Source organism: Passer montanus, unplaced genomic scaffold (genome assembly GCF_014805655.1).
Source record: "Passer montanus isolate IOZ18808 unplaced genomic scaffold, ASM1480565v1 scaffold37, whole genome shotgun sequence".
Classification (NCBI taxonomy): Eukaryota; Metazoa; Chordata; class Aves; order Passeriformes; family Passeridae; genus Passer; species Passer montanus.
In genome coordinates, this window is record NW_024368485.1 from 2,954,967 (window position 1) to 2,974,698 (window position 19,732).

The 19,732-nt window shown below is 38.0% G+C and overlaps 1 protein-coding gene across 3 annotated transcripts in view; it reads left to right on the top strand.

Annotated features, from left to right (window-relative positions):
- TASP1 (taspase 1) overlaps positions 1-16,269 on the top strand; it is a 79,136-nt gene extending 62,867 nt beyond the window's left edge. For all 3 annotated transcript variants that reach the window (XM_039717150.1, XM_039717152.1, XM_039717151.1), the window contains exons 12-14: positions 121-231; positions 4,652-4,725; positions 14,770-16,269. In XM_039717150.1, the coding sequence (XP_039573084.1) occupies positions 121-231; positions 4,652-4,725; positions 14,770-14,865 (281 nt within the window). In that variant the 3' untranslated portion in view covers positions 14,866-16,269. The remainder of the gene's footprint in view (positions 1-120; positions 232-4,651; positions 4,726-14,769) is intronic.
- The last annotated feature ends 3,463 nt before the right edge of the window (positions 16,270-19,732 follow it).

Sequence of the window (19,732 nt, forward strand, 5' to 3'; positions counted from 1 at the left end):
TGTCAATCTTTTCAACCCTTAGTGACAAGATTAAAGGGAAAAGGCAGAAAGTCTAATTTAAAAAAAAAGCCCAAGAAACTGTTCCTATTGCAAGTAATTCTCCCCAATGATTTTGGCCAGGTTCACCTTTCCTAGCCAATGAAGATGGTGTTCTCGGAGGTGTGATTGTTCTCCGCTCCTGCAGGTGTTCAGCAGAGCAAGAATCCTCACAGGAAAAGCCAACTTTACTAGGTAAGGAATTCTTACTCATTTTAATTTAAAATGAAGGGCGAAGTGAAATCTCTGTGCATGTTTGAAAGCCACAGAGAAAACAAAAAGGAATTGACATTGAAATAATAAAAATCTAGAAAGTGAAATAGGGAACAAACAAGGCTAATGTTAAAAAACGCCAGAAAAGAGCATTCTTTCTGACTCATTATTTCTAAGCAGGATTGTCATTCAGAGGATTGTGTGGGATCCTTCTACACCTATAGCATGGATACAATAGTTGCTTGTGGTGAGGTGAGATGTGTTCCTCATAGGAAAAATTTAATTTATAGCTGGGAGTAGTGCATGTAGCTGTTTACTGCTTCTCATTAGCTTATTTGTGAAAAATACTTTCTAAAAAAGCATTTTTTTATTCCTCCTTTTTGCAGAAGAATATGTGTGAATTTATGAAAATCTGTAAGGAAAGTTGTTTATGGTTGTTTATTTTTGGTAATGGCCAGGAGAATTGGTTTAGATAAGTCCCATTTACTATTTGCATTTGTACCAAACAGGACTTTCTGCTGCTCATACTGAAATCATCTGGACTTTGCCTCTACCTGTAGCTGTCTGGTTCTAAAACGGCTTTGCATCCCTTCATCCTTGTTTCTGTCCTGGAAACACAACCCCTCTCTTGCTGCTTTATGGCAGAAAAGTGTATTATGGAAAACTGTCCCGTGGTTTGTGTGGGAGAAACAGATGGGAACTGAAGGCTGTAGACTGTGAGCAGAACAGGGTGGAAATACAACCCTGAGACAATAAGGCCTCTCTGAGGGAAGGAATTTGGGATTGGGGGCATATGAATTACTTCAGGATGGCACTTGTGCCATCTCCTTTCCTGTGGTGCTCCTTAGATGTGCAGCTATGTGTGTTTTTATTGGGTCACATTGACCTGTCTTTACCAGAGTTGAAGTGTTTTTTCTTTGTGTAATACTCTGTTTTATTATTATTTACCCAATTGTGACATTATCTAGTGCAACAGCATCCCGCAACATAAATTCTCTCCTTAAAAAAAGAGTTAAGAAAATGAAAATACAAGTCTGATTAAGTAAGAAGAGACAAGATCAACGTAACCTTCAAATTCCCAAGATTTGGAAGGGAGAGAATTTTTTCTATTCATTTAATGCTTGTCATTCATGTAAGAGAACATGTTCTATTAATGAAGATGTGGCATTTTTTCCTCAAAAATTAATTTATAAAATCCCTATATATTGTACAACATAAGTAAAGACTATTTGTCCATTGAGTCTTGGTTTTCTTTCCACTGAAAGAATGGAGATTAATTGTAACACAGTACTTTTTCTGTACCATGGAAATTCCATACCTTATAATGAATGCAGAGATAATACACAATTAAACATATTAAACATATGTAGTATTTGTGTTGTTTGAACTGAAAATAAGTTGGTTAATACTGAAAAACTTCATGCATAGAATAAAGGACTCTCATGTATTTGTTACAGGGATCATCTTTATTTATTTATTTTTAATATTGAAAAAAATGGCAAGAAAGTGACTTATTAAATGGTTGAAAATATAGTTATCTGAGGATATTTCACATGTAATTTAGAATTTTCAGTATGGTTCACTACCTATAATGTCTAACAATAATTAAGTTTTGTGCTAGTACAGGCTACTTTCAGTAGTTTTCAAAGGCAAAGGTATAATACTTTGAGGGTATTTGTTCTGAACTGTTTCTCAGCTACTCAAAATTGAAAGATGAGATTAAATTTGCCTTTCAAGAATGCTTTCACTGGCAGTGGAGCCTTTGGGGTGCCACAGAGAGGTTGGACCCCTGCAACACACACTGATTGTGCTGGATATGTTTCACTCTGTGAAAGCTTTTGATTCACCTTTGGTGGTATCAGTCACAAATCTGTTATGCGGGAGCAGAGCACACACCTCGATGAAGTTCATTTTTCTTTTATGATGATATCTGCATATCTGTCAGAACCTTCATGTCTTGCTGGGATCATCTAACATTTGATCTCCTGCTCTGGTTTAATTGCTATGCAAGGAGATGTGGTTCAAAGGATAAGTGTGCTCAGCAGGCTGTGACCTTCATCAGCCACGTTAAAGGAATGTGGGGAACAGGAATGAGTAAAGGTTGTAAACCCATTTAATGATGATTTTTTTGCAGTATGTGAAAGTCACTCTGAAAAGAAATATGTGGAAGTGTCTGTTCAAGGCATCTTGTGTAATTAATGTAAGACACCTCCCATAATCCAGAGAAAGAATTTGTGCCTCAGTGCATTTTTAAAGCCTTTTACAGAATTCTGTGAAATGCCTTAAATTCTGATCAGCTATTTTTTTTTCCTTTCCCCCCTTCCAAATTATGACCTTTATGAATACAAAGAAAAATGACGATGACAGAGAGCCGGAAGAAAAAAGTGTGGCAATTTATCAAGCTCCACTGACAGAGAGCTGAAGATATGAATAATGTGCTCTTTGTCTGAATTGTTTGTTGCAGCTGAGTAGGAGTGTGTTTGTGTACATAAAGATACCTGCATATGTATCAGGCAATTAAAGACTACTGGAACAGCCTGTTAACAGTTGATAAATCAGAGCACTTTCAGATTTCAGGACAGCACCTTACTGGATTAACCGGCATTAACAATACTTGTGAGCAGCAATTAGTTTTCTCAATCATTATCACTGCAAGCATGACAGTTGGTCTCTAGCACAAATATCCTGAATTAGCTGTGAGTGCAGTACCAGAGAGTTGGTGTTGTATATCTGGTGCTGGAAGTCCAGGTAATCAGACCTGGGAGTGCTTTGCTAGGGGTTTCTTCTTCATCTTTCTTTCCTCTCTCACCTTTAGTGCTCCTTACACTCTCCACAAAAAAAAGGGAGTGTTTGCATCTGCTGTTGTATTTCAGCATACTTTTGAATCCAGAACTTCCTCTAATTTTGCCAGAAATCTTTCTTATTGTGCATGTTACTCTGTTTCCATCACACACCTTTCCTTTTTCTGCAGGATAATTTTGTTTTACCAGATGTCTTTCCTGACTGATCTATATCTTCAATTCCCATATTGCACACACCTCTCCTTTTTCTGCAGGATAATTTTGCTTTACCAGATGTCTTTCCTGCCTGATCTATATCTCAGATGTCTTTCCTGCCTGATCTATATCTTCAATTCCCATATTGCAAATGCCTTAAATTCTGATCAGCTATTTTTTTTTCCTTTCCCCCCTTCCAAATTATGACCTTTATGAATACAAAGAAAAATGACGATGACAGAGAGCCGGAAGAAAAAAGTGTGGCAATTTATAAAGCTCCACTGACAGAGAGCTGAAGATATGAATAATGTGCTCTTTGTCTGAATTGTTTGTTGCAGCTGAGTAGGAGTGTGTTTGTGTACATAAAGATACCTGCATATGTATCAGGCAATTAAAGACTACTGGAACAGCCTGTTAACAGTTGATAAATCAGAGCACTTTCAGATTTCAGGACAGCACCTTACTGGATTAACCGGCATTAACAATACTTGTGAGCAGCAATTAGTTTTCTCAATCATTATCACTGCAAGCATGACAGTTGGTCTCTAGCACAAATATCCTGAATTAGCTGTGAGTGCAGCACCAGAGAGTTGGTGTTGTATATCTGGTGCTGGAAGTCCAGGTAATCAGACCTGGGAGTGCTTTGCTAGGGGTTTCTTCTTCATCTTTCTTTCCTCTCTCACCTTTAGTGCTCCTTACACTCTCCACAAAAAAAAGGGAGTGTTTGCATCTGCTGTTGTATTTCAGCATACTTTTGAATCCAGAACTTCCTCTAATTTTGCCAGAAATCTTTCTTATTGTGCATGTTACTCTGTTTCCATCACACACCTCTCCTTTTTCTGCAGGATAATTTTGCTTTACCAGATGTCTTTCCTGCCTGATCTATATCTCAGATGTCTTTCCTGCCTGATCTATATCTTCAATTCCCATATTGCAGACTTGACTATTTCTGCATGTTTGCCTGGGTCCTGCTTGGGCATCTAAGCCACAAATCCCCCTTCATCTGTTCATAGTAGTCCATCTGGCTTTATGCTGGTGCAGGGTGCTTTTGTCTGGGTTCAAGGTGGGCAAATTCAAGTTCTGCCAGCTTTTACTGATGGGTGGAACAGGCCACTGATTTAGAGGTTGGTCCAGTTTTTAACTGCAGCTGGAGTTCATGTATTTCTCATCTTGGAGGCTCCATATCATTGAAGTAACACTGCTCTGCAGTGTGTGACTGCAAATACTCAGGAAAATCTTGTTGGTTTGATAGCTGTTTTTTTTGAGATTTAATTGCTCTGGTAAGTAGTTTTTGGTCTTTGTTTTTTATCCTTGCTGTATTTGTTCCTCAAGACACAGTCTTGTTAAATTGCATCTTGTATTTTAAACCAAGGCCTTTTAGTAACTTCATGCATTTTCCTTTATAGTGGAATTTCTGTGGAGCCATACAACAGAGAGCATGTGTGTTGGATACATGTCTGCACAGGATGGCAAAGCTAAGGTAAGCCATGAGGAATAGGCTGTAATACAGTTGGATGGCTGCAGAAGCTAAGGAGAATTGGAATTAATGACAATGAAATACATAAAAAACTTTCTTTCTCTAAGAGAACAGAAGAAGTAATGGCTGCTAAACAGTTAAATGTGTCAATTGATTAGGCATTTCTAATGTCTTTTTTTAATTGCAGCAGTTAACAACCCTATACTAACATATGTTCCCTGTCAGGATAAGGTGCCATGAATACATGTCCATTCCCTCTGCTGACAGTATCTGTATTTGAATAGCTTTATTCATCTTGATTCAGTTATGCTGGTACCATATTTTTCTGTGGGCATGTCTTCCTTTGAATAAAGCAATTGCACCATCAAGGAAGATATAAAACAAACTTCAAACAAGTTCCTGGAATACCCTCTGTGATAAATAATTCTAGTATTACCATCCATATTTTCAGTTTCTTGAGGCCTTATAATTGATTTTTAATGAGATAAATATTATGTTAAATTTGAATTTAACAGTGAAAACTGGAGAATTCTGTCACATCATGATCAAGGAGTAGTGATTAAGTAGATGAGCCATCTATTCTTTAGGAAAATGGCATGGAAGGGAGAAAAAGGAGGGAACTGTTGTGTAGCAACTGGAGCATTTAGGAGATATGTTTGGAGAACAGGAATGAACATGGGAGAATCTGCAAGCAGAGACTGTGAATGGCTTTTGTAGACATTAATGCAAGGGGGGTTGTGACCAAGGTAATACAAGAATATACAAAAGAAGAAAATCAACATCAGATATTTTATACAGCAAAACTGGTATAACACTGTTTCAAGCACTGGAATGGATGAGTTCATCTTCAAGATCTAAAATGTGCAAGAAAAAGAAGACAAAAATGCCCCAGAAAGACAAGGAAGATAACAAGCAGCTGATGAAGGAACTGCTAGCAGAGGTGTAAGTGAAGTATTTGCTTCACTTTTAAATAACTTAGGCACAATTCTTTCCAGATAGCTATACGTGGACGAGAGTGTGGTTTTACTTCTTTTCTTAATATTTGTTTCAGATTTGGTTGAAAAAAAGTCCAAACTGAAGTTAAAAGCTCAGATTGAACTGAGTGGAACCAAAGCAAGTTCAGCCACAGATGTTCTAATATTTGTTAGTTAGCTTTAAAATTGTTGTCTTGTGTTTGCAGTGAAAGAATAACTGAGAATAAAGGATGTGAAATGTTTCCAGTGTGCCCACCTGCCTATGACTTGCACTGTGAAGCTCAAAATGTTATTGTTTCTTCCTGGTAGTGTCTAATTAATAAATAAATGCTAAATATGAAATCTGTCTGGTAATGAGTATTAACATGACAGTGCCATGCCCAGAGTTGCTTTCCTACTCGCAGTTGCAACATTTGACATCTGGTGTGCATTGTTTTCATACTGCTGGTAAATTCTCCAGCTGGTAATCCTGATTGTGCTGACAGACACAGCTGCTCTTCTTGGATCACTTTTAAATTATGTTTTTGACCTTCACTGAAGAGTTAATCCCCCTCCCTTTCTTCCTTCTTTGAGTCTGTGGCCACAAATGCTTTCCAGAGAAAAACCACAAACGCTTTTGCTGCTGACTTCTATTGATCAAAAAAAGTCTTCTGTCATAAAAGCTGGAATTTTGTTCTGCTACAACTAGGACTAAGTTATAGATGGAAAACTGGGCTTGAAATAGAACACAATGTATTGCAAGTGAAAAAAAAAAATCTCTGTTCTTTAATAGAGTGACTGTTTTGCTACAGTTAATTTTGAGTGCTTGCCATGAAGGAATAATGGGATAAGAGTTCATAAAAGTATAAAATATCACTTGTTTATGAGGACCATAGCAAAATGATTAGGCAGCAGCTTGTAAGGAAACATTTGCTTTCCTGTTTTTCTAGGGTGGTAAAGACCTTCAGGTTTTATTTCTTTCATCAATCTAGGACTTGAGTTTTGTTCTTAAACTGAAGGGTTGTCACAGTGCCTGATTTTGAACTGGTTCAGTTTTTTACTAGACTAATATTAGAGTCATATAAAGGGGTAGATACTAAAGAGAAAAGGAGCCTGCTTTACTATCTTAGTAGATTCTTTGGGCATGGGAGGTTAATGCAATTCATAATAGGAACTAGCAAATGGTGCTTCTAAACACCAGGGGGAAACTGTGGAGGTACAGGATGTCTGTCTTTCTTTCTTACAAAGCAAACACAGGGTAGGTGCAGCTCACCTGCAGACACTAGTGTGCTCAAGACATAGAGACAGCCAGCAATCTGTCAGCAGCTCCTTAAAAGAGGAGTGGGACAGGAAAGTGGAATCAGAGACTTGAAGTGGTTTGTACACCATGACCTGCTGGTGCTTCTGGCTTCTAGCAGCATGAGCTCTCCAAGCACTGGTTTGGAAATACCCTTGCACCAGGGGTTTGTTTGCTCCCAGTTTAGGCAAGACTGGGTTCTGCAGCTGGCCACTCACCTTCAATCAGATTCTGAGTGTTAGCTCACCAGGACCAAATGGCTGAGCCTGCAAGAGCTGTGCACTAATATGTCAAACCATAGTTTGATTTGAAGCATACTTTCTGGAAAGGTGTCCAGTCTTTTTTGTAAAAAGTTGCCTGGAAAAGTCACCATTTATTGTTGGATTAAAATGTTGAGTTGAATGTTGCTTTAAGAATCCTGCATAGCCTTGCCAGATGAACTAAGTTCACACCTTATTGCTGACACAGTCACTTCTGTTTGTGTGTCCTATCAGCCCTTTCTGGATGCTGGAACTATTTCAGCTCCTCCACTGCTCCTAACTCTGGAAGTGTCATCTCCAGCACCTGCACAGTGGATGTCCCAGTGGTTTTCCTCAGATTCTTAGGCCACAAACAAATCAAGGCAGATCTTAGCTGGTTCAACTGTGCTTTTCCTTTTTTCTTGTCATCCTTCTTAACACAAGCAGCTTCAAAATCACTTGGTGCCGGTGTTTGTCACAAATTGGATGTGGAAGGACACAATCTTTTCATCTTGGCATTTTGGCTCTTTCCTGTACTTGAACTACCGTGCACCAGCTGGTGCTGCACCTAACCCAGGCTGGTGCTTGGGAGCCTCAGTTATCCTGAGCTTAAGGGGCAGACACACTCTGGTTCTGGAGCTGCTGGAGCCAAACCTTCCGGAGGCAATACTGTGACAGGTTGTTTCAACATCAGCCCTGTTCTTTGGAAGATGAATGGGATTTCCAAGATCTCTTGAAGCAGAGGTCTTGTATCACCACCTCTGTAATGGTGAAGTTGTCACAGTACCTGATGCTATCTATCCATTCCTGAGGCTGTTGGAATATTCTGGGCTGCAGCAGAAGTCTCTGGCTGCAGCTGTGAGAATACATAGAAGCAGATAGAAAATATTAGTTTGTGGATTCCCTCTGTATTCACCCAGCTCCTTTTGTAGCAGTAACTGCTGCATCCACAAAGATTGACTTCTAGAGTGAGGGACTGGGGGATTAAATAACTGCATAAACTAAGGAGGTTTTTTTTTATATTGTGTTGGTGACACATGAATTACTTTATATGAATTTAAGCAATTATTTCTTTTTCCAGTCCAAATTTTCTTCTCTTTCTGAGATACTAGTTGGTCTTCAGAACAATATTCCAGATGCTTGGGTTTTTTTATGGATCCATAATAGATCTAACAACTGTTCATAGCATCAGCTGAAAAGGCCACCCTGTTAGTGGGGCTCTGAATTCTAACATAAGTCTGGCAGGGCTCAGTTACAATTTCCTATTTTCCTGAACTGACTGGGTTGTGTTCTGACATCTTTTGTATTTTTGCTGTCACTGCTGGGGAAGTAGCTCTGCTCTGAGGTGTTGCTTCTTGCAGCTCTGTCCATACTGTCATGGATGATGTGCAATACTTTAGGTCTTAACAGTTTATGTAGCATTTAGTAGAGCAATTTCAGAGTCAGTTTGCACAAAGGGCTTGCAGACCTTCTGCCATGTAATTTGGGGTGGGAAGAAATTCACCTATAATGTGATTTTAGATTAAAATGAGGAATGAGAAGGAAGGGTGTTAATGTCTAGATTGCACAAGTTAATTGGTTTTTCTTGGTTACAAAGACTTCATGTCTTCTTGTTCCATGTCTGCTTGCTCAATGGAGGATGCTTTAAAGGAAAATAAATTCTTCCATCTCAAATGAGAGTGCAGTGTATACCTGCAATGCGAGTTCTCTTACCAACGACATCTCTTGAAGGTTCTGGCTATGGGTAGGCAGCCTTTCCTTGATTTAATGTTGTATATCTGTGCAAAGTCAGACAGGAGGCCTTTTATCTCAGGCAGGGTCTGCAGAGTATTTGTTTACTCAAGCCCTGCAGTATTCTGTATGCAGAAAGTGTAAGTGGCTGGGCTACTTACTTTTTCCTGAATCTGACCAGTGGCTTGTCATGGTGATTGAAGGTAGTTGCTGGTGGCTGATTTTTCTGCTTGAAGATAGGTAATTGCTCACTTTGTTTTCAACAGTATTTGAAGTCAAAGTCCTTTTTTTCCCAGTGCAAGATCCAGTCTCAGTACCAGGAAAATGCAGTTTTGGTATTTTATTTTGTGTAAGTATTTGAAATAATTTATCAGCTAATAATGTTTCTTACCATTTATAAATCTGCTATATGATCCCTATAAATGTTGCAAACTTTGGCAATTACTATAAATGTTGCAATATTTTTGAGTAGTAGTTCAGACTTACAGGTTTTAGTTCTTCTAACAGCTGGATGACTTAGACAGCAAATTTAAAAAGCCCAGTTGCAATATTGAATATAATCCAATTCAGTTGCCAGTTTAAATCTCTTTTTGGCAGCTATTCAGTTACTATAACATGAACTGCTAAGCTTTATGTTATGGCAGGTTTTAATAATGCAAAGCTACATAAGCTGTTCTTTCCATTCTCAAATGAACCAAATTCCCGTTGCTTTGCAAGATGTAGTGCAGCATTAGTGGGGAGTGTTGCATATTGCTGTGTTTGCAGCAACTGCTGTCCACACCAAATGTGGTTGCAACGTCCAAACAGAAACTTTTATCTTTGACTGCTAATTTCATCTCCCAGTAGGAGCAAACATAAGCATGGTGGACAAGGAGACCATCTCCAGTTCATTTTTCCTGTGGAGGTGTAAGCTGTCATCATCAGATTTATTTGCCTTTACTGATGTTGTAAAATTTAGCAAAAGTTCTTCCATCTATGTTTGAAGTGATACAAGTGACAAACACTGATTGTAGTGATTGTTGTTGGTTTTCTGAGGATGAGCTTCTGTATTTGACTTTGTGAGTAAAAGGTCTGTGAAAGCCCTTTGTCAAGAGAAGGGCAGTTTTCCAGTGCTCATAGGTTGAAGAAACACATCTTGGAAGAATCCTAATTCTAATTTAAAAATTAGTGGAAAAATTTACTAAGCCTGTTTAGTGAGCAGAAATATGAAGTCAAAGAATTCAGTCATTCATTTCAGACTACAGAGACAGTCTTTTAACTTCATGAGACAGGAGAAATATATGTCACTGTTCTACTTATTTCCTTTAATCTTCACGCTTGTCTGGAGACTGGGGAATCAGTAGAAATTTTCATTTGAAAACTACTCCTTGCATACAGTGGACCATCCAGTTCTCTCATAAAAATAAGGTTTTTCTGTTTGTTGGAAATAAGCTGCAGTGCTAAGATACCAGTTAAAATGTATGGTTTGTAGACCTTCATGGAAGTTAACTGGCTCTGATATGAGAACTTAAGTTCACTTTTTGAGTTGGGTTCTTGCATAAAGCCAGTAGTTCTGGAACTCTCCCTGGATTTGGCTGTCAGAATGGAGTAGGGAAGATGGAATTGTGTGTGCAGGTTTGCAAATATAGATGCAATAACCTTAGCACCTGCAATTCACAGTGATACAAATCACATTTGAGGATTCATGAGAGGGTTTTAGAATACCTCTACAAAACCCTGGGATGTTGAGCTGATTAGATGATTGGTTGGTATGTGTCTTCAGGCTGTCTTGATACAGGTATGATTTAATTAGATAGAGAAATATTTTATAGTAGTATAGTTACTCACAAAATTAATTTGAGCTTGGAAAACTGTTAACTTCCTAAGCAAGCTGTATGTAAAATCATTCTTTTCAGTGCAGTGAGACCAGAAGTACCCCATCACTCTGTCTTTCTGTTGTTTCCCAACAAGGACAATATTCTGGAGCCTCTCTATTTTTTCCCCATTTTATTTCTCTATTAAGGTTTCACCAAACAAGATGCACATGACATTTTCCAATAACAGCAGTTGCCAGTGTTCAGTGGGGCACCTTCTCCTGCTGTGCTACAGGTGTACATACCAACCATGGTGGGGGAGAGATTACCAGGAGACAGAGCAGCAGAGCTGCTGCCAGAACGGGCTCTTACTTCTTAGAAAATAAATTCAGAATGTGTGGTCAGATGGTTCTGATGGTGGAAGTGTGTACCCAGCTAGAAGGCTCCAAATTTCCAAAGAATATGTGAGTTTGGTGGTAGCCTCTTTTTCAGGGAGCAAAGCTGTAGAAAGTAATTTCCTTAAGGATATGGTATCTTTGGTCTTTCATTATATTTCATCTCTGTAGTGTAATGAATGGAAAAAGTTTGTTTTATGAATTATTCTGTCTAAAGCACATCCTGAGTGTGTAATAAGAGTGCTAAACACATGAAGTACTCCCTAGATTTGCTTAAGAACTGAATGTGCTGCCATCTGGTAGTTGTACTCTGTCCTCTTGGCAGCATTTGATTGATTTCAGCTTTCTCATGCAGCACTGTCTGTCTCTTGGCTGAAATTTTACATATTCATTTTACATCGTATTTATGCTTTTAATGAAAGAAAAATTCTCTAAGTTGTTGTGACAAACTGATATTTTATGTGAATAGAAGGAGGAGACTAATTCTTTAAAAGAAAATGTTTTTCATATTCCTTGCTCTCAAGGTTGTTTCAGAATCCTTGTCTATGAGACATGAAGTAATATAAGTCAAAAAGATGAAACCATATATTATTCCTGTAGTAGTTGTATTCCGTGTATTCCAGAAAGAGCTATTAGTTTTGTAAGTAGTAGGGAACTTGGCAGTGTGCATCAAAAAGCACTGGGAGAGAGCAACATTCCAGTGTCTGCAGCACTGGGGCTGGGGGTTCAGTAGTTCCATGGTGTTGGTTTGGTTAGGAGGGAAAGAGGGAAACACTGAGTGTTTGGGTGTCAAGAACACAGAGCAAGAGTCGGCATCAAAAGGTTGGTTAGCTCTTTTGGGCTTTTTAGAGGGGTAAGAAGCAAAAGATCAAATATTTCTTCCAGCATTTACATTTTTTCCTGTGGAACTGTGGACAAGAGGTTCCTTTTCTAAGCTGCAGCAAAAATCTGTGGTGACTGACTGGTGTCCCAGATGTTGGTACCTCATCTCCTACTGGACCCTCACCAACCTTGCTTTTCTCTGGGAAGGCAAAGCAAATCAGAATATTCTTGGGATGTAAAATGACTATATATGAAACTAAAGATGTGGATAACTCATCATTCTTAATCTACCATTCTTTGACATACACTTTCTTCAAAGAGAAGCTTCTGTGGAGTTGAGTGGAGGATTTATTCAGGAAAAATAATTATTTTCCTTTTTTTTGTGGTCCCAGGCACAATTTCTTCCAGGTGTGGGTTCATTCAACTTGTAAAGCTGACAGACTAATGGAGTTCAATTAAAACCTTACCAGTGTTGTTCTTTATTTTTGTGTTTCTAGAATCTAAACCTAATTGACTATACAATCTGGACTTAATGTAAAATACAATGTTGGGATATAAAAATGTAAGGAATTTACAAATAAGTTCTGTGGTTCATTTAAAAATATTCAGTGTTCTTTGATGTTTCTTTTTATTTACTGGAGTTTGTTCTTATGGTTAAGAACAAGTGAGATATAAATGTAAGAATTCATTTGGGAGTTTTCTACAGTTGTCTTGACATGGCAATGTTACCCTTTCAAATTATTTATTAAGTAACATCTTAAACATTATCATCTTAGATCTGCCTCATTTTTGTTCTACACAATGCAGCCATTGGTGAAAGTAATAAAAAGTAGTCAGTGTAAACCAGATCTGTATTTATTCCATCATAGAAAGTATGCAAATAAACAGGATGCAAGTAAAGGCTCTAAGAAATGCTTTGTTATATGTGGTTTCCATAAATGGAAATCCTCACATGCTGGTGTACAGTGGTTTGGGGTCTTGTGTATGGGGAATGTGTTCCTCCTGACATAGGAAATGAGGTTTTCTATAGGAAATGTGGTTTTGGCTATTTAATCATAGATACTTGCTAATGTATTAATAGATAGTGACTACCTGCTTATCCCCTCTTGTACATTTTCCTCCCCTTGCTCAAAAACTTATTAGGATTGTCTTACTGGTTTGCTCTGATTGCAGTACCTTGCTGAGCAACAAGTGGCATTCTTCCTTTGAGGAAACAAATTTGCTACCATGCCCATCAAACAGTGCTGCTTTTATACTGACATCCTTTTCATTTAGAAATTTTTACAGACCTGGGAACATGTCATGGATCTGTCAGTTATAGAATGAAAAATACCTTTCTTCCACTTGATTTTGTGCCTTTTATTTTTTTTTTTAAATTTATGAAATGACATCTACAGAAAAATTGTCAGCTACATTTTGAGGGAAACTGTAACAGATTTGAACAGATTATTTTCTGCTTGGAGTGGTAAATCACAATTGTAACTGAAATTGTTCTGAAAGTAGGAACATGTTCATATATCAAGCAGGAAAGCCAGAGATCAAAGTTTTAGCAATAAAATGAAAACATTGAAATGTTTTAAATTTAATCTTATTCTGTGATTTAACTGAAAAGAAGGCCACCTAAGTGCAGGCAGCAGGATGATACCCCCCTTATCAAGAAAGGAATTAAAAGAAGCTGCTCGAGACACAAAATGTTTCTTCAATGTAACGAACTGAGTTTAGAGTCTCAAATCACTTTCTGCTCAGTTGATGCAAATTTTTCTTACTGAACTTTTACATTTGTACTTTTTGTGACAACTCATTGTCTCATTGCAAGTTATGCATTTTGCAACTACTAAATCTTTTAAATGGGCTAATATATGTACAAACAAATGTGTGGTGGGCTGCACTTACAGAAAGCTGTAGTGTCTAAATGCCAGCAACATTATGTTTGAGCTTTATACCATAGTAGGAATCATTTCTGGTTCCTAATTTAATAGAACATGAGCAGTTTTCACAGTGTAAACACATGTGCAAAGAGGATAAAAAGTCATTACTCTTAACAGTAAGTTGAAGTATCTTTTCATAAGCAGATGCTTTTGCCCATCAGTAATAAACCATAACCCAGTATATAAAGGGTCATTAACAGATTTTTAGGGTCACTGAGTTACAATTCAGTTGCAAACTGGAGTTTTGTGTACACAGACAAATGTACCCACTTCCTGGCTGAAATATTCCAGTGCCTTCTCAAAGTTTTTTAAAATTTTCTGTGGAAAAGATGCCTATTGGCAGCAACACAGTTGGTTTTTGGGTTGATTTGTTTGGTAGCTGGAAACAGGAAGTCTTTGGAGTTTTTTAGGTGGATGTGCAGGTATTTTATGCAGAGAAGTTTCTTATTTGCACCCTGATCATTGCAGTTACTTTATCCTCTGAAGTGTTAGTTTTTCAAGTATTTAATTCTGCCTGAGGTTTCTCAAAGGTGTATTTCCGTATGCAGTAGTAAAGACTTCTGAATGGCCCTAAGAAATAGACCTATAAACCATGAAATGCTAGAAGTATTTTCTTTTGTCTTCACTCTGGATATTTCTTTCTACTTTCAGTGCATTGATTCATCCAATTTGCCTTTTCTGTGCATCTGTCATGGTCTTTCTCTTCATGTGTTAAACATTAATGCAAACAAAATAGAAAAAGAATCTCAGTTGCTTTTCAAGTTGCTTTGTAGTTTGTCCTCAGACTTCAGTGAGGGAACAGCTTAACTGTCCAATACTTACAAGCTTACTTTGTCCTGCATAATTTTGCCTTTTCTCAGTCCATAATATTCTCCTGACTTTTCCACAGACTCACATTTCAAGACTTCCTCCTGGAGCTGTGGCGGGACAGTCCGTGGCAATAGAAGGAGGAGTTTGCAGGCTGGAGAGTCCAGAAAGCAGCTGATTCTTCACTTCATTGCAGAGAATGTGAATGACTCTTTGTACAATAAGTTGGGGTTTTTTTGTGTTTTAACAGATGTTGGAAATTCTGCTTTTGTTTTATACTCCGTATTGCAACCATGTGCACCACAACTTGAGACAAGTGCTGCTGTAGTTTATGTTCTCACTCTGTGAATGGGGGTTGTGTGCATGTTCATTTTGTCCCACAAATAAAATAGGAACACTCCCCAGTTGTGCAAAGATCATGTATAGTTAATGATTGCATTTTCGTTTTTCTGTGTTGAAAGATAACCAAAAGTTAAGAAAAAATAATTTAAATACACGGTCACAATTGTCATTCATATTCTAAATTTAAAAATAACAGGCCTTTGAAGTGGCTTTATAATTATGCAAAAAATTATTATGGTTTCTAAGTTTCTTAGTGGTTTAAAGAAATCCAGAGGTGATTTAAACATGAGTTGTTTTTTCCTCTCCAGTAAGGAGGATTTTTTTGTTGTTCAAAGAATGGTTTCAGTGAAACAAACTAGAGCAAAATTAAGGCTCAAATTCTCAAATTGTTTTTGAATAGTCTTATAGGTCATATCTGTGTTCCCAAACCAAGATGTTAATAGCTCCAAGCTGTATGTATTGCAAAAAGCTATATGAAGATAATGTATCGTTACGCAGTCTTTATGTATAATGGAATATTACAGTGTAAATAAGAAAACAAAGTTTATGGAAAGATTTGATATTATTCTTCACTTCTGCTTTAAATCTATTTTTAAGAGAGGTACAGAAATGAACATATTACTGGATGGGAAGTGCAATGTGTATCAAGTGGCTGGTGGCAGGTCTGATACTGAGCTTTCGTGTTGGTAAAGCAACTTCCTCATGTCCAGCCGCAGCATGGGTATTTATATAACTGTGTGTAACATGTATGTACTGTGCATAACTTTACTGTAACTCTTTTGATACCTTGAACAAACCTGCAGTGTAAAACAATGTAATCCTTGTCTGCCTCGTGAAGCATTGGCAGCTGAACTGTCATTTGTCACCAGTTTGGCTACGTGAGCCAGGTTGCCCAAGTCCTAAAGGCGAGTTCCGACGTAAAACCTTCCACTCAGTCCTTTTTCCTTTCACAGCACTGGCAGCAATAGAAGACTTTTGTAATTGATTCATTGTCCTGATAAGTATGCCAAAGAGAAACTAAAATAGTTCATCCTTTTCCCTGGTGGATATTTGATAATTCTGTTTTCAGAAATAGTGGATGAATAGATATTCAGACTGTATTCGCTTAATCAGGCATTGTACTTGCCTGTTTTGTAATATTGTGCCTGCCTATAACAGACATACTTGACTGATGAAATGGTTATATTGATTGTAGTACCAATCTTTCATGGAAAAGAATAAAAATTTTTTAATGGCCTGAGTTAATTTTCACTATTATACTACAGCATACATTGAGATGCTGTCATCTGTGTATGGTTTTCTAATTGTGACCTCAGTGTAGCCCTGTAGTTGAAGATATTTCAGTACAGTTCTGTAAATAATATAAAACAGCAGCTTTCCAGATTGCACAACAACAACGTGGAATGTGCCTGTCTTGAAATAGTTTGTGCTGAAATACAGTGCTTGAGGTTGGATCCTCAGTGGTGCACTCATGGTTTGAAGAAGTGAAGGACCCTTCACTGTGTAATGAGTGAAAAATTGAAGATCATGAATATGGGTTTGTACATAGCCAAATTTTAAAGTGGCCTTTGTGTTAGAAAAGGTAAAGGAACAGTATTAGCCTGCTTTTATTCTAAAAGTGCTTTTCTGTACTGACATCATATAGAAATTTTGGCATAAATTCACTCTTTCTTGCCATAAGCTTGTAAAATGTAAGTTCATAAATGCTTTCTTCCCCTTACTTGCTTAATCTCTCCTTTTGGAGGCTTGGATTCCAGCATAGGATTTTTGTGGTTTGTTTTTACTTTATTTTTGTATCTCTGCAATACTCCAGTCATTTTTTTTTCTTCTTTTTGGTGCAGAGTTTTCTACCTAAGGTACATATGAGAAGAAAACCATCTTAGCATGTATGAATTTTGGTATCAGTAATTGTGAAGATTGGCAGGAGTAGAATTTGCTATCAAACTCCCACTTAAACCAATGAAATATCTTACACGACTTTAATTGTGCATCTAATTGTGCTACTAGTTCTATTTTGAGCTGAAAAGAGATTTATGAAATATAAATGGTGAGGAGGGACACTGCAATGACACGTTCTGTAAGCCCTGTGTGTGAGGAGTAACCATTGCCACTGGCATAAGCAGATAGAGCCCAAGAGGAAATTACACAGTGGACAGCAATAGCTGCTGAAATTATAAAGGAAGGGTGAGCAAGTCAAATACATAGAAATAAAACTTGAATGCTGTTGATTTTATACCCAAAGACACAATTATGTGTACTAAAGGATCAGCAGACAGGTTGGTACCAGAGTAGTCCTGTTCAGTCTTCAACCATAATATATTTTCTTGCTTAAAGTTTCTAATAGGCTAAACCAAACCTGACACATAACCCATTTTTGTCTTTACTCCTGTGCCTTAACAACATGAGCCTGCAATGAGTGATTTCAAAGGGCTCCAACTGAGCAAGTTATGGAAGACAGGCTTGTCACAGTAAAAAAACTTGAGGTGATTTGAATTCCAGTTGTGGGGATTTTTTTTTTGGTTGGTTGGCTGGTTTGGGTTTTTTAAAATCAAAACCCTTTACAGTTCTGTACAAATGAAGACTGTGCTTTTCTGCTTGTAAATTAACTGCTGGAAATGCTGTGGCATATAAGAGATTTGACTGAGGTGGAGGATGAGAGGACTTTGTTTAGAGGAACTGCAGCCATTCACCTGTGAAGGACAATACAGAGGGTGCTGTGAAAAGGAAGCCTAAAAGAAAACAAAGCTGGTAATAAATCTAGGGTTACTAGCAAGGTTGGGGTAACTGCTGTTAGTTAAAATGTGAATTAAAAGCAGAATATAGAAAAAGTAGCCAAAGGAATTTATGGTACAAAATATAGGTACAATATTTCACAGTGGCATGGTAATTGTGCAGCTGGGCAGTCTTGTAACCCAGTTTTGAGCAGGATGATGCAGGATGAAACTCAAGTGTGTTATGAGACTTTAATATGCTTGTTAAAGTGAAGGCTTGCCATTTAATAATTTCTTTTTCTTCCAGTTGTTATGTGAGTTGTTTACTTTGAGTTAGTGAGCTATATCAAGAGTTCTGTCATTCAGTGGTAGCAGGATTTATTTGTTGAAAGACACTGAATTGGCCAGTGTTTGCAGCATTGTGTGTGCGTGTAACTGAGCACCATCTCCTCATTCTCAGAAGGTTTGCCACTCTTAACAGAATTGGGATCAGTATAATAATTCTGGGTGGCTGACATCCCATCCTTTTAGTAGAGAGTCACTTTTTCGTATTAAAATGTGACTTAGGCAAAGAACCTGGTTTTCAGGTCAGCTTGGTTGATAGGAGAAGGTTCAGGAGAGAATTGAAGAGTTGAAGGGAAAGTTTATACTGTAGCTGGGTGGGGAAATAAAGGCTCTTGTTAGCAGAGTATACAGAATAAATTTGTCAGCAGGGGAGAGCAGAAATCAGTGGAAAGTGGTGGAGGGAAAACAAAATTATTTTGAAGGAAAAAAAGAATAAGAGAGAGTAACCAAGAAACCTAGATTTTCAAAGAATTGATATATCCTTCATATGCTATTAGGGTCAATCTTCCAAAGGATATTTGAAGAGACAAAGTATGAACTGCTCCCTTACACTTGGCTTTCACGTGAAAGATTTGTTTTGGTTTATAGCACAGTGAAGACAAAGACAATTTCTGTGGCTTTTAGCCTCCATGTAGTGTCACCAGAGGTTTTGTAGATTCCTTGCAGGAGGGCTGGGAAAGGGCCACTGCCTCATACCAGAGGCCAGGTCTGCCAAGAAATGCTGAGAACTGGTGACTTGCAGGAAATTGTGTTGAGATTTTATATGGAATCTTGTGGCAAAGGACTCAGGTAGTGGGTCTAAGGGCAGCATTACTGATTAATAAAACTTACCTCTTTTCTTTTTGCTCATTTTTTACAGGAAAGCTTGTGGGAGCTTTTGCTACTGTAAGAGCCCCCTGCTTGATTATTCACTCTGTTGGGAGATAACACAGAGACAAGGAGGACTTGTACACTGACTTGTATTGTTTTAGATTTTACAGTGACACAGATTAGATTGTACACATTCCACATAACTAGGAGCTTAAATCCCCATAAAGACCATTAGCATCACTTGATAGGGATGTAAACACAACAGATGTGTCTTGTTACCCACTCCTGTCTGCCTAATGAAGCAAATAAAGTGTCAGCATGAGCAGCAGGTAAGGTAGGACCTGCTTTCCCTTGGCCTTGTGCCTAAACCATCCTACCCTCCCTTACCTCTGAGGTCTCAGTGTATGCTGCAAATATCCACTAAGGCATAGGGATAGAGACCAGCTGAACTCATCTTTCTGAAACAAAAAGCCTTTCAAAGCGAAATGCCCTTTTCAGAAAGTGTCACTTTGGAGCTCAGCCATCAGCTTCAGTGGAGCCAGGATGTCATGCTTGAAGGTATTTATCTTAGAGGACTCCAACTTTATGAGTCCCTTAATGCCAACACTGAAGGCTTCAGAAATGAGGTTGTGTGAGATGTTTTGATGACTCATACTTATTTTTTGGATTATCTGGGAATATCGGGATAGAGACCAGCTAAACTCATCTTTCTGAAACAAAAAGCCTTTCAAAGCGAAATGCCCTTTTCAGAAAGTGTCACTTTGGAGCTCAGCCATCAGCTTCAGTGGAGCCAGGATGTCATGCTTGAAGGTATTTATCTTAGAGGACTCCAACTTT